The sequence below is a fragment of the Piliocolobus tephrosceles genome, chromosome 13 (genome assembly GCF_002776525.5).
Source record: "Piliocolobus tephrosceles isolate RC106 chromosome 13, ASM277652v3, whole genome shotgun sequence".
Taxonomy (NCBI): Eukaryota; Metazoa; Chordata; class Mammalia; order Primates; family Cercopithecidae; genus Piliocolobus; species Piliocolobus tephrosceles.
Window position 1 is genome coordinate 110,074,280 of NC_045446.1, and position 14,437 is coordinate 110,088,716.

At 36.2% G+C, this 14,437-nt stretch overlaps 1 protein-coding gene across 3 annotated transcripts in view; it reads left to right on the plus strand.

Moving 5' to 3' along the window:
* Positions 1 to 14,437, plus strand: part of ARHGEF12 (Rho guanine nucleotide exchange factor 12) — a 149,537-nt gene that overhangs the window by 77,061 nt on the left and 58,039 nt on the right. For all 3 annotated transcript variants that reach the window (XM_023208480.2, XM_023208482.2, XM_023208481.3), the window contains 4 exons: positions 8,092 to 8,190; positions 9,138 to 9,187; positions 10,439 to 10,496; positions 14,164 to 14,342. In XM_023208480.2, the coding sequence (XP_023064248.1) occupies positions 8,092 to 8,190; positions 9,138 to 9,187; positions 10,439 to 10,496; positions 14,164 to 14,342 (386 nt within the window). The remainder of the gene's footprint in view (positions 1 to 8,091; positions 8,191 to 9,137; positions 9,188 to 10,438; positions 10,497 to 14,163; positions 14,343 to 14,437) is intronic.

Below are 14,437 nucleotides of genomic sequence, written 5' to 3' on the forward strand. Positions count from 1 at the left end.
TTTTTTTTTTCTGAGATGGAGTCTTGCTCTGCCGCCCAGGCTGGAGTGCAGTGGCCAGATCTCAGCTCACTGCAAGCTCCGCCTCCCAGGTTCAGGCCATTCTCCTGCCTCAGCCTCCCGAGTAGCTGGGACTACAGGCGCCCGCCACCTCGCCCGGCTAGTTTTTTGTATTTTTAGTAGAGACGGGGTTTCACCCTGTTAGCCAGGATGGTCTCGATCTCCTGACCTCGTGATCCGCCCGTCTCGGCCTCCCAAAGTGCTGGGATTACAGGCTTGAGCCACCGCGCCCGGCCGATCATAGTATTTGTCATCCTTCACTCTTTGGTTTCAACCCCACTGCCTTGTCCATCATTTTATTAGACTATTTTAATAGATTTATAACTTACTTTTATTTCAGTTTTACATTGATTCATTAACTTTTCTCCATTCTATATTCTGCCTTGACTTGTCAGATTAATATTACTAAAGTAAGAATTTGGCCATTCACTTGCTAAGAAAGTACAGGTAGTTGTTAAGATAATGCAGCAATTTGTTTCCAATTTATTCTACTCTGATTCTCCTTCAGAGTTTCGTTTTCCAAATTTGTGTTGGCATTCTTCCTTTGTACATGCCATTTCTGTTGTCTTGAATGATTTACCTCCTATAACTTAGAATCCTACTCATCTTTCAAGGCTCAATTCAAGTACTGCCTTTTCCTAGGATTGCCCAGCTACTTTTGTTGTTTCTGAATGTTGACATCTTGTTTTATATTTAATTACTTGTATTTATGTTTATCTTTACATCTCCCATAATGCTGAACACATTGGAGGCCCTCATTAAGTGAATTTTTAATGAATGATTGTTGAGATTGACATAGGAAGTATTTTAGTAGAGAAAATTGACAGAATAAGATCTTGACTCATCCTAATTGAATCTTTCTTTCCTTTTGAAAAACTTTAAGATAGAAGGAAATGTAACTTAGAGACATTTTTCTGGTAGTGGTCTGAAAGAATGAAATCAGCATAGTTGGAATGTAAGAATCCTCTTGCTGGCAAGATTGTGCATTTAGAATCAAGAAGCTTCTTAATCAAAGGATTATCTGAGGTCTTACTCATAAAACATGTATGTCTGGCACCAGTTTAAAATGAGCTGTTTTTATGAGGTTGCACATGGCCCTTCTCCACTCCCTTCCCTGAAGCTAATTCTTAAGAGGTGAAACTTAGAGAAGTTTGGTCATGAAATAAAATAAAAGGTGAAGAAAGACTAATGTGCTTTCACTAAAGTCAATGTAATATGGAAGATTTAACAGGTTATCTTACATGTTTAACACTCCATTTTCATTAATATACTCCACACTCTGTTTTCATTGTAGGAGTTAATGGCCTTCTTTCAGGAATAGTTATAGAATGAAACTTCATTTTTTTTTCACTTTCAAAATATGATCATTGGTAATTATCTACTGAGTAAGAAGGAAGCAGTCTTTTTATATTGGTTTTAAATGCCACATTGTTATAACAGAAAAAATATGTCTTTTGTTATGATAAGGAAATAAAACTTAGAAAAGGATAGTATTTGATAGTGTATGTAAATTTGATATAACATCTTTACTTCACTGATGAGATGAAGCATGATATCAGGTTTATCAGCTTCTAGGCAAAATATGATTTCTAAGAGACAGGAAATAAACATTTTTTTGTAACTAGAGGAGTTATTTTAGGGTAGATGGAAAATCAAATTATTATAGTTGGAATTTTGCCAGGGCAGAAGGTTAATTAGTATTCTTATAGAAATGTTTCTCTACTTTGCATAGTCTTCAAGGCTATGATTTTTTTTTCTAATTAGAAAGTGTTTGAGTATGTTTATTTAAAATTTCCTTCGTGTATAAAATTCAAATTTATTTAGTAACTATTTAGTGAGCACCCATTATATGCCAGGCACTATACTAAGGGATAGAGATACAAAGATATAAGTGACTGTACCTGCTTTGTGGTTGCTCACAGTCTAGTACAAAAGAACTGTAATACATTTTGATAAGGGCAGTGATAGAGGTATGCACTCATTTACCATTACTCATATGCACTTAAAAAAACAGCTGTGAAGAAATACTCATATGGCACCAAGAACAATGGGACTGAAGAAGTATTACTAGGACTGAGTCTTTTGTTTTTTTGAAAAACATGTGTTTATTATTACCGTTATTTTTTGTAGAGAAGAGGTCTTGCTATGTTGCCCAGGCTGCGCTCAAACTCCTGGCCTCAACCAGTCCTCTTGCCTTGGCGTCCCAAAACATTGGAATTACAGGTGTGATCCACTGTGCCTGCCTGTTAGGATTATGTTTGAAGGAAGTTTAAGTTTCACTGGTTTTACTTTTTGAACACTCTGCCTGTATCTATGCAAAGTGCTGGCATATAGCACATATCAAAGTAATGAGGTGGCCTTACAAAACTCATTCACAGATACATACATTTGTATGGTAGTTATGATTAATAATCTTTATACCAGGCGATAAAGGATTTAGCAACAAACAAAACCATGGACTATATGAGTTGTAAAAATCAGAAAAAGTAAATATGATGAAAGCTGGTTTTTGGGATTTTTTTTTAATAAAATTTGAAGATTGCTATTTTGGAGTTATGAGTTTACTTTTATCTTTGACTTTCTCTGTAACATACAGGGCCTATTATCTGTACCATTCTTTGATTCTTAAACATTGTCATTTTTTTCTCCATTTGTTTTCAGTATTGTCCTGCCAGGTTTTTATGTTCTTTGAGAACGAAGACTCCAAATAGTTTTGGGTTCTTCACAGTACCTATGGACTGCAGTGTTAAATAACTACTATGGACAGATGCTCAATGCAAATTTGCTACAACAAACAAAAGAAGTAGGATTTTTGTGTGTGTATGTCAAAAAGGATATTTCAGAGATATGATAATTTAGCTAGTATTGGTGATTTTAGTTTTACAGAGGGTGGAAGTTATCCCTCTGTGGTAGCTTAAAACAGTTTCTGGTCAAGAACAGAATATTTCTCTGAAGAAAAAGGGAAAACATTTCATTTGATTTTGAATGAGAAGGAACATAATAGAGTTGAGCATTTAAAGGACTGGCTTTCTGAATTTTGAGTGGTAGGATGGCTTCATTTTCAGTTAATTATTACCACAAATCTAAATGTATGCAGATACCACAGATAGGACAGAACAGTTTTGTTAAATTGTATTTTATAGATTTTGAATTGATTGTATGTGTAAGGTATGTTTTCCTTTTATATTGGTCTACTGATTTAAAGTATGTGTTGAAGTACATCAGTCTCATATTAGCAGGTAAATATAAAATAATAAATGTGGCTAATATAGTGGATTTGGGGAGAAGAAAAAATTGAATAGGATGTGTGCATAGTTCTTTTTCCTTTTCCTCTTTATTCTTTGTCCCTCATCTTCTCCTTTAGCTGTAATTAAGAGGGAAGGTTATCAGACTGAGACTGTTATGAATTAGAGAAAACAGGTTTGCTGTATTCTGAAGTAATACTAATAGATTTTCTTGATTCTTATTAATCTGTTAGGACTCTAGGCATATTTATAAAATTGACTGTGCATAGTGCTGTTTTTTTTTCTCTCTGATGACCTCCCTTTCTGAGTTTCCTTTCATCTCTAGACTCGTCTACTTGTCTGAATTTCATTAATTCATAAGCAATTTTTGTAAGTTTCCTTGTGTCCCAGAATATATGCAAGGTTCTGAGATAAGGTTGTGATCAAGATACAGCCCCCACACCTTTGGAGCATAAAATCTAATGAAAGAATAAAAACAAATACAAATCAGTGTGAGTAAGGGTGATACAATAGAAGTATACAGAGGGTGCAGTGGGAGTCTGTAAGAGAGACACCTAACTTCAGTCTACATATTTAGGAAAAGCTTGTAAGAAGACTGATTTTCTTAAGGACGTCTGGCTGTCTCTCATCTTCTAAAGCTAACTACAATAAGAAGCTCTGCCCCTTTAAATTTCACTTCTCTCTTCCTTACTCATCCAAAACTACTTTCCTTGTTTGCTAAAAAACAAAACTTAGACATAAATCATAATTGATCCTCTTTTTTTTTTTTGAGATGGAGTCTCAAAAAAAACACTGATCACTGTTTTTTGATCACTGTGATATGTCCATACAATGTATTAGGAAGGAAAAAAAGAACTACTCATACATACAACAAACACAGTTGAATCATAAAAACATCACAGTAAGCAAAAGAAGCCAGTACGTAAGAAAGTAAACACAACATGACTCCAACATAGAAAAGGAAAAACTAAACTAAAACAACAAAAAGCAGAATCACACTGATCAAAAAAGAGCACTGATCACTGTTATCAGTGATCTCGGCTCACTGCATCCTCTGCCTCCTGGGTTCAAGCGAATCTCCTGCTTCAGCCTCCTGAGTAGCCTGGGACTACAGGCGCACACTGCCACGCACAGCTAGTTTTTCTGTTTTTAGTAGAGACAGGGTTTCACCATGTTGGCCAGGATGGTCTCGATCTCTTGACCTCGTGATCCGCCCACGTCAGCCTCCCATACACGCCCAGCCAGAATTGATCCTCTTAAGGATCATTTGCATTAATTGATAGGAGTTTATTAACATAAAAGTACTTATAATTGTACTAGTAGCATGGATAGAGGAGAAAATCCAAGGTCAACCTCCCCCCAATCATAATAAGATAATATTTAACATGTGTGAACCCTTAATATTTGTTAGGCATTAAGCTAACTACTTTATATATTTTTTATTTAAGTGAAAGGTGCAGACATAGCAAACTCCTTAACTTCAAATACCCTTTTCCCTCATCTTTTATAGGCGCCCTGTTCTCTGCAGGCAGAGAAGGTCTATTTAAGAAGCACAGGTTGCTTAGCACTGCAATCACCCATATTAGAAACTTTTAATTCATTAATTTTCAGCTTTTGTGAGGTGGGGTGGGAGAACAGAGAAGCACGAATATTATATGAAAAAATGTATTCAGTGTTATAATTGCCTTGATTTTTAAAGTCACAATGTCTAATTTATTTTGAAATTTCAAATAACTGTAAGGGAGGTTGTGAAATATTTGTTTCCAAAAGTAAGCATGGATTTTAAAAGATTCCTGTAAAATGCTGGTTAGTCTAATTATTATTATTATTATTATTATTTTGAGATGGAGTCTCACTCTGTCGCCCAGGCTAGGCTGGAGTGCAGTGGTGCTATCTCAGCTCACTGCAACCTCCACCTCCTGGGTTCAAGCAGTTTTCCTGCCTCAGCCTCTCAAGTAGCTGGGATTACAGGCATGCACCACCACGCCAGGCTGATTTTGTTTTAGCATGTTGGTCAGGCTGGTCTCAATCCTGACTTCATTCAGGTGATCCACCTGTCTCAGCCTCCCAAAGTGCTGAGATTACAGGCATGAGCCACTGCGCCTGGCCTGAATCTCTAATTCTACTCATTACACACTAGAAATTTATAAAGAATGCTATTTTTACTTGATTTATGTATTCATATCCTGTTTTATAGTTGTCCTAATTACTTGAAGGAAGTAACACTGAACAGATAAAAAAGGTTGAATTCTAATATGTTATCTCCTGCCCTCATTACAATTTATTGTTTTGTGAGACTGGTGACTATGTGAATTATTTAGTATTTAGAAGTCTCTAGAATTTAGGGGTAACACATTTTTAAATGTTGAAAATCAACTTTATTGAGGTAAAATTTACGTAAAATAAGATGCACTAATTGTAAGTGTATGGTTAGAAGATTTTGACAAATGAATATGCATACTCATGTAAACATTATCTTAATTAAGAAACAGAACATGTCCATCACTGCAGAAAGTTCCTTCATTTCTTTTTGCAGTCATTCCCACTCCTCTTCCCTATTTCTCCCCTAGGCTGTTGCTATTCTGCTTTTTGTTGTTTTAGTTTAGTTTTTCCTTTTCTATGTTGGAGTCATGTTGTGTTTACTTTCTTACGTACTGGCTTCTTTTGCTTACCGTGATGTTTTTATGATTCAACTGTGTTGTATGTATGAGTAGTTCTTTTTTTCCTTGCTAATACATTGTATGGACATATCACAGTTTGTTTATCCATTCATCTGTTGATGGACATTTGAGTTTCTAGTTTTGGGCTCTTATGAATAAAACTGCTGTGAACATTCGTGTATGTCTTTCTGTGGACACAAATTGTTTTTTCTCTTGAGAGTAAAGTTCATGGATCATATGTAAATATATGCTTACTTTTATAAGAAATTTCCGAACAGTTTTCCAGAATGTTAGCACATCCCCACCAGCAATGTTATAATGTTGTAAGAGTTCTAGTTGCTCCACCTCTTTGCTACCACTTCTTTTGATTAGCCAGACTAGTTGGTGTATAGTGGTATCTCATTGTGGTTTTAATTTGTATTTTCCTGACGACTGCAGCTATTAAGCACCTTTACATGTGCTTATTGGCCATTGCTGTATCTTTGTGATGTGTTTATTTAAGTATTTTGCCCCCTTTAACGTTTGTCTTCCATTATTGGTTGGAGAGTTGCATAAAATCTGGATACAAATTCTTTATCAGATGTCTATATTGTGAATATTTTCTCTGTATCTTGCCTTTTCATTTTCTTATCAGTGTCTTTAGAATAGCAAATGTTTTAAATTTTGTCCAGTTTCCTAGGTTTTTTTTCTTTTATGGTTTATAAACCCACCCTCAGGTCTTTTTTTAATGTTATAAACTATTTTGTTACATGTATTTTATCTGTTTTCTTTTTCTTTCTTTCTTCCTTTTTTGTTTTTTTAATACCCTAAGGTCTTGACAATTTCCTTCTGTGTTACCTTATGAAAAATTTTAGCTTGTGTTTAGGCCCATGATTGCTTTAATTTTTGTGTAGGGCATGAGTTCAAGGGTTAAGGTTTATGTTAAGTTACGGTAGGCTCATGTACTCATGATGTGTCATTATCAGCAAGAATAGATATGTATATACACTGTGTGTATGCATATATATATAATTGTTATGTGTATATGTTTTCTATGAGCCATTGTACGCACAGTCTATATATATTTTTTATTTACATATCTTTAACATATCGTTTGGTTGGTAAATCAGACTTATTTAAAAGATTGTGGCTCTTTGTATAAAAATCTTTAGAAAAAGTTTTTATTTTCTAACCATCATTATCTTTGTGTTGCTTTACCTGTTTATATATTGACTTTGGTGAAATGCTTAGATCCTGCAAAGCTGAAAATATATGTTGTCTCTGGCTAACACAGAGTTCAAGATCTTCAGATCTGGTCTATGATAAAACAGCCCTGGGTATTAATCAGGGTTCTACTCTGGCAGGACATTACTGTTCCTCTGGCTGGGGCCCTCTTTCTCTCACCTTGTCTCTCAAATGACAGTTTTCATTTGCTGTTTAGAAGAAACACAGATTCTCCTTTAGGAATCAGGTAAGTATATGAAAGAGATGAAGGAACTGGTTGAGCTCACAGATTGTTTCTTTCCTACTTTTTTCTACCTTTCTGTTTATGTTTTCTATAAGCCAGGGTTTTTCTTCCCCCTGAACTCTTCCTTTCTCTTCCCTTCTTCGGGGAATAGCTTCAGGTACTCTGTAAGCACCTCCTTTCTTTTTACTGTTTTCCTGAGTATATTTTCTTGAGAGTAAGACTGGATTTCTCCAGAATTTTCCTTGAGATGCTCCTAGCCACATGTCCTAAGATAGTTGATTTTTCTTGAGTTAAACACCAATTAGGGTACCAAAAACACAGGGCAGTGGGGGACAGGGCAGGGGGAGAATTTTATACTACAGAGAAATAGCATAGATGTGAATGGGCTTTCCTTCTAGCTGTCTCATGTCTAATACTTAATATTTTGCAGTTTTTCATAGCTGTTTTTAATATTGGAGCAATTCTGTTTTACTTCGCCAGTGAGAAAACAGTATGTGTGACTCTGGTGTTCTTGTGTTTGCTTTGTTGATGGGGGTTAGTGTTCTTATTTTACTTTGTGGATTTACGTGTGCTATTTTGTGTTTCTCCAGATGGAACACAGTTTATTACTAATATATACTTATTGTCTTTTCCTTTCTCTGTTTTCTCTTCCTTCTTTTTTTACGCTGTGGTTCTTGTGCAGGTCTTGTTCAACGTTGCGTAGTCATCCAGAAAGATGACAATGGATTTGGGCTGACGGTCAGTGGAGACAATCCAGTCTTCGTACAGTCTGTCAAAGAAGGCAAGGCATTTCTAAAAACAATTTATCACTCAGTAAACAGAGTAAGAATAGAAAAGCTTAAATAAAGGCAATTCCCGAGAATAGAATAATTACATAGATTGCAGGTCATGTGGACTATTGTGCTAGATTCGTCTATATGTCAAATATATGTCATAGGAAGGAATTTACTCTAGTTGATTCTTTTTTGTGCTTGTTAGAAAATCAGTTTTTATATAGTTTTAGAAATCATGTGACTCCTTGGTCATGATACTTTATTGTCCACACAAAAGTTTCTGAAATTTCAGTTTTCCGTGGCGCCAGTGATATTTTGGCAAAGACAGATTAAAGAGATAGCAGATTAAAGAAAATATCATTTCTTTTCCCAAAACAACAATGACAATATTTTCTACTGCTGTTACCGTATATTGAATACTTCCTTTATATTGGGTGCTATAATTTTGAGGTAGACAATTTTTTTATCCCCATTTTATAGGTGATATTGAGGCTTAGAGTAAAAAAACATAAAATCAGTCCAAGGTCACACAACTAGTGAGTGGTAGAAGCAGGATTTGAATGTAAAGTCTGACTTTACAGCCCCCGCTTTTTTTTTTTTTTTTTTTTTGAGATGAAGTCTCGCTCTGTTGCCAGGCTGGAGTGCAGTGACTCAATCTTGGCTCACTGCAACCTCCGCCTCCCGGGTTCAAGCGATTCTCCTGCCTCAGCCTGCTGAGCAGCTGGGACTACAGGCACATGCCACCACACCCAGCTAATTTTTGTATTTTTAGTAGAAACGGGGTTTTACCATGTTGGCCAGGATGGTCTCAATCTCTTGACCTCGTGATCTGCCTGCCTCAGCTTCCCAAAGGATAGCCCATGTTTTTAACCACTTTGTTATACTGTTCCTCTGTCAGGAAGATGATCAGTAAATGCAAATGAATCACATTTTAAGTAATTAATTTCTCATACAGATGGAGCAGCCATGCGGGCTGGAGTACAGACAGGTGATCGAATCATCAAGGTAAGGAAAAACCTATTATAGAATTTATGGTAGGATTAAAAAACAACATATATTGGTCATATTCTGCTTTTTCAATTGCATTTTTATAAAAAGCATCATATTATGTGTGATAGATCTGTTGACTGTAAAAACTTATTTCATTTGTTTTAATGTTAATATTATCCTTTACTAAAGGACATAATAAAAGGATTGAAAATAATGGAGGCATATATGTTCTTGAGTAGGAGAGTAATTCAGTGTTGGAAAGGTCATTTCTCTCCAGATTAGTCTGTTATTAAGCAATTCTCATCAAAGTAAAGTTGAGCATTTCTAATCTGAAACCTGAAATGCTCCCAACTCTGCAACTTTTTGAGTACCAAACTGACACCATAAGTGGAAAATTTCACACCTGACTTCATGTGATGGGTCACAGTCAAAAGCTGGTTTCACCAGGTACAGTAGCTTGAGCCTGTATTACCACCTTCAGGAGGCTGAGGTGGGAGGATTGCTTGAGTGCAGGAGTTGAGACTGCAGTGCACTTTGATCATACCTGAGAATAGCCACAGCACTTCGACCTGGGCAATATAGTGAGACCCTGTCTTTAAAAAACAGTAAATAAAACCAGACCAAAACAAAAAACTTGGTTTCAATGCACAAAAGTATTTAAAATGTGTAAAACTACCTTCAGACTATGTGTATAAGGTATATATGAAACATAACAGGCTCATATTTAAACCTGGGTCTCGTCCCCAAGATGTATCATTATGTATATACAAATATTCCAAACTTCAAAAAAATCCAAAACACTTCTTCTGGTACCAGGTATTTCAGATAAGCAATACCTGACCTGTATGCAAATAGAATTGTAATGGTAGATGTCAATTTGATTATTCTACCAGATGAACTTTATAAAGGTGTAAGAATCACTAAAGAAAAAAATATGTTATATGTATGTGTATGTATGAGAAGAGATGTCTATGACTCTAATCTGTATATAGACCTACCAGTGGAACACAACAGAGAGACTAGAAATAGATTTTGAATTCAAATCAGTAGAGAAAGAATGGTTTATGTTTAAGTTCATTGTGTTGCCGAATATGCCCTATAGAATCATGGTGTGAAAATGAATATTGAATCAAATACATAAATATTTTAATGTAATGTGATTACTATATTATAATTGGTTATACTATGTATGATAATTCCTGAAGTCCTTTTATCCATTCTCTCAATAGGATGTATCTGACATACACGCCTTTCGTTTTCTTACAGGTGAATGGAACTCTGGTGACTCATTCAAATCATCTGGAGGTGGTGAAGCTAATCAGATGTAGGTGAATGTTATTCTTAGTTTTAATTGTTTTCTGAAACCCTTAAAGTAAGGATCAGCAAATTTCCTGTAATAGGCCAAATAGTAAATATTTAGGCTGTGTGGACTGTATAGTCTACTGCCGACTCTGTCATTGTATCATGAAAGCAGCCATAGACAATATGTAAATGAATGGGTGTGGCTGTGCTTCAGTAAAACTTTATTTACCAAAAGTCTGTGATCCTGGTTTAGGCCCTTGGCTGGAGTTTGCTGATCCCTGCATTGAAGGAAAATCTGAGGTGAAAACTCTTAACTTACTAATAACTATCTTTTGTCAGCTCCATTTATATGGTTGATTATAATATTCCTGTCATTCTTGGTAATATTGAATGCATATATTTGAAAGAAATGCATGAGTCACCTGAGAGGAAGGAGGTTGAGAAATCAGACATATGGCCTGATGAATTGCAATGGAACTTTAAAAATCATCTAGCACAATAACTTTCCCTCAGATAAGTAAATGATTATACAATCCAGAGTAGCGATCTTCTCTTGGAAATCTTCAGGGTTAAGAATTTGTGATCTTCAGGTTTAGGGGTGAGTAGCCCACTTGGACTTAGTTCTCTGTGGACTTAGTTCTCCGTAGAGAACGAGGCTTGAAGCAGTGGGAGTCTGCAGCTAACCTCCCATCACTTGCAGGGTCAAAGGTAGATTCATGTACCTTCAGCTGGCAGTGAGGTATGGTCGAGCCAGGCTTCAGCCACTCACAGGGCCTCAGTTTTCCCATCTGCACAGGGAGAAGGGAAGGTTCAGTGGCCCTGTGAGCTTTGCTGGCAGGTGGTGATGGGGTGGGTCGTCTGAATCTGAGTCAGGTGAAGTCTAGGTGCTACACCTTCCCCAACCTGGGCTTAGGTTTCATTTTGTTGTTACCCTTTAACCATACCTGCTTTCCAAGAGAGATTTTATATTTTCTTTTTTTTTTGGTGGGGGGGGGATCAGGGTCTTGTAGAATGCAGTGGTTCAATTATAGCTCACTACAGCCTCCAACTTCCGGGTTTAAGTGATCCCCCCACCTTGTTTTTTGTTTTGTCTTGTTTTGTTTTGTTTTGTTTTGTCTTGTTTTTGTAGAGACTGGTGTTTGATATGTTCCCCAGGCTGCTGTCAAACTCCTGGGCTCACCTGCCTCAGCCTCCCAAAGCGCTGGGATTACAGGCATGCGCCACACTACGCCTGGCCAAGATTTTATATTTTCTAAGTGCTTCACATATTGAATGGAAAATAGCATGACAGTTTTAACAGTAGTAAAGAAAGTCACATGAGAGTCCACCACCTAAAATGTAACTTCCTTTTTCTTTGTTCTGGCCTGGTTTGGGCCTTATGTATTTGTTATTGTATCTCTTAAAAAAAAAGAGAGCGAGAGAGACAAACTGAATGAAAATTTTTAAAAAAGGAATTAAAAAAAGAATTTATGATCTTCTGCATCAGATTATTCCACAGTAAAGTAGACTAGAAATAAGAGACAGTTGTTTGTGATCAAGCAGAATCACTACCATTTTATTTAATTCTATCTTTCTGTATTGGGTGGATGGACATCTTCAGAAGAAATTTAATAAACTAACTTTTTTCTTGGCCTTTGTACTGCTGTGTGAAGCAACTATGAACATTTTTACACTTTTTCATCAGAGTACCAGTGCTCCAAATGATCACTTTGATCAGCGTTCTTAACTTTATTTTAAAAGAGTGCAGTGATCAAAATTAGATCCCCATACTTGAATAAATTTGACCACTTATTTAATGAGAATGTGATTTATAAATTGTTATGTGCTACATAAATATGGTTTATGTTACTAAGTTTATGCCTGATGTCCATTGAGATGTGTAAAAACATTTCTTTAGCTTTCTGGGTTGTATTTTTTGCTCATTCCAGTATAAATTTTACTTAAAAAATTAAATCCTGGGATTCTAGCAATAAATTACTTATCCAATAGTAAGGGCATAGCTACAAACTTAAAGTTCATCCTAAAAACCTTTGCATATCCAAAACATTTATAAATTTGACATCCCTAAAGCCTGGGTGTATGTAACAGAGTTCCTGCATGTACTACTTTTTAATGTGTATTCTGGATATAATAAAAGTGATATCAAATCAGAGCAGTTTAGAAACAGCTAAAGAAAGGAAGGGAAAAGCTAGGAAGCTATTATAAGCAAGTACATAGGCAAGTGAGATATATAGATGACTTTCTGATAGACAGCCATAAGATTGAAGAGCCTTAGAAAGTGTTTCTACGTAAAATTCCTCCAAATCATAACACTTGTGACTATTATACATAGCAAAAATAGTTTTTAGAACACCAAAACACTGTGAAATAATTGATAGTGATTTCCATGGGAGGGTTAAATTGGGAGACAAGTGTAAAATACATTTGAAAATCCTATTGAAATGTCTAAGAAAAAAGTTTTGCTATATCTATTACTGACTCTGATTATGGTGATTTTTTTTTTTTTTTTTTTTTTTTTGAGACAGAGTCTTGTTCTGTCACCCAGGCTGAAGTGCAGTGGCACGATCTCGGCTCACTGCAACTTCCGCCTCCCAGATTTAAGTGATTCTCCTACCTCAGCCTCACTAGTAGCTGAGACCACAGGCATGTGCTACCACGCCCGGCTAATTTTTTGTATTTTTAGTAGAGACGGGGTTTCACCATGTTAGCCAGGCTACTCTTGATCCCCTGACCTCGTGATCCACCGGCCTCAGCCTCCCAAAGTGCTGGGATTACAGGCATGAGCCACCATGCTCGGCCTGATTATGGTGATTTTTGCTGTCTAGATTTTTCACTCCCATAATAGGTCTAATGAATTCCTGTCCATTCCTCCAAATGTTTTCTACTAAAATTTACTACTTATTATTGATTGTGTTTTTCCCTGTTATTGTAGAATATTTTTTGGTCATACTCATTTTGCAAAGTTAATTTAAAATTGCATTTTATATTCTAGCATATTCACTAAACCATGCCTAGTTAGTATCATCTTAAAATACAAAGATCTAGGCCAGGTCCCGTGTCTCACATCTGTAATTCTAGCAACTTGGGAGGCCAAGGTGGGCGGATCACTTGAGCTCAGGAGTTTAAGACCAGCCTGGGCAACGTGGCGAAATCCCATCTTAAAAAAAAAAAAAAAAAAAAAAAAAAAAATCCCAGGTACTTGTGAGGGCTGAGGGAGGAGGATTGCTTGAATCCAGGAAGTCGAGGCTGCAGTGAGCTGAGATCGTGCCACTGCACTCCAGCCTGGGTGACAAAGTGAGACCCTAATTTTAAAAAAAGAAGATTTTTAAAAAATTACATTTAAGAAATTAAACATAGCCACTAATAGATGGTTGATTTTAACTCTCCTCTAAATTAAGAAAATATATTCTTGGAGTTATAAATTTTATTGGCTTTTAAGTAATATCTGATCTTGCAAATAGTAACTTGCTATCTGAAAACGGCATCATTCTTTTGGATTTTTAGGGCATTCGTAAAAGAAATGACAAATTATTTTTTTTTCTGTGGAGAAATGATTAGCAGATGATGGGACAGTCTTATATAACTGGATCTTTTAGAACTATCAAAGATTAAGTAGTAAAATGGTATAAAAAGTTTCTTGACAATGTTATTTTCCCTTCCCTTCCCTTTTTCCGTCTCCCCACCCCAAGCTGGTTCCTATGTAGCTCTCACTGTTCAGGGACGCCCACCTGGGTCGCCCCAGATTCCACTTGCCGACTCTGAAGTAGAGCCATCAGTCATTGGACATATGTCTCCCATCATGACATCTCCTCATTCACCTGGAGCATCTGGGAATATGGAAAGAATCACTAGTCCTGTGCTCATGGGGGTAAGAATGGGGAAATTTCTTAGTTAAATACTCAGTCCTATAAGGATGTGTTTACTTTATATTAAGAGTGTTCAAGTATTAGGCTGATGAACTAA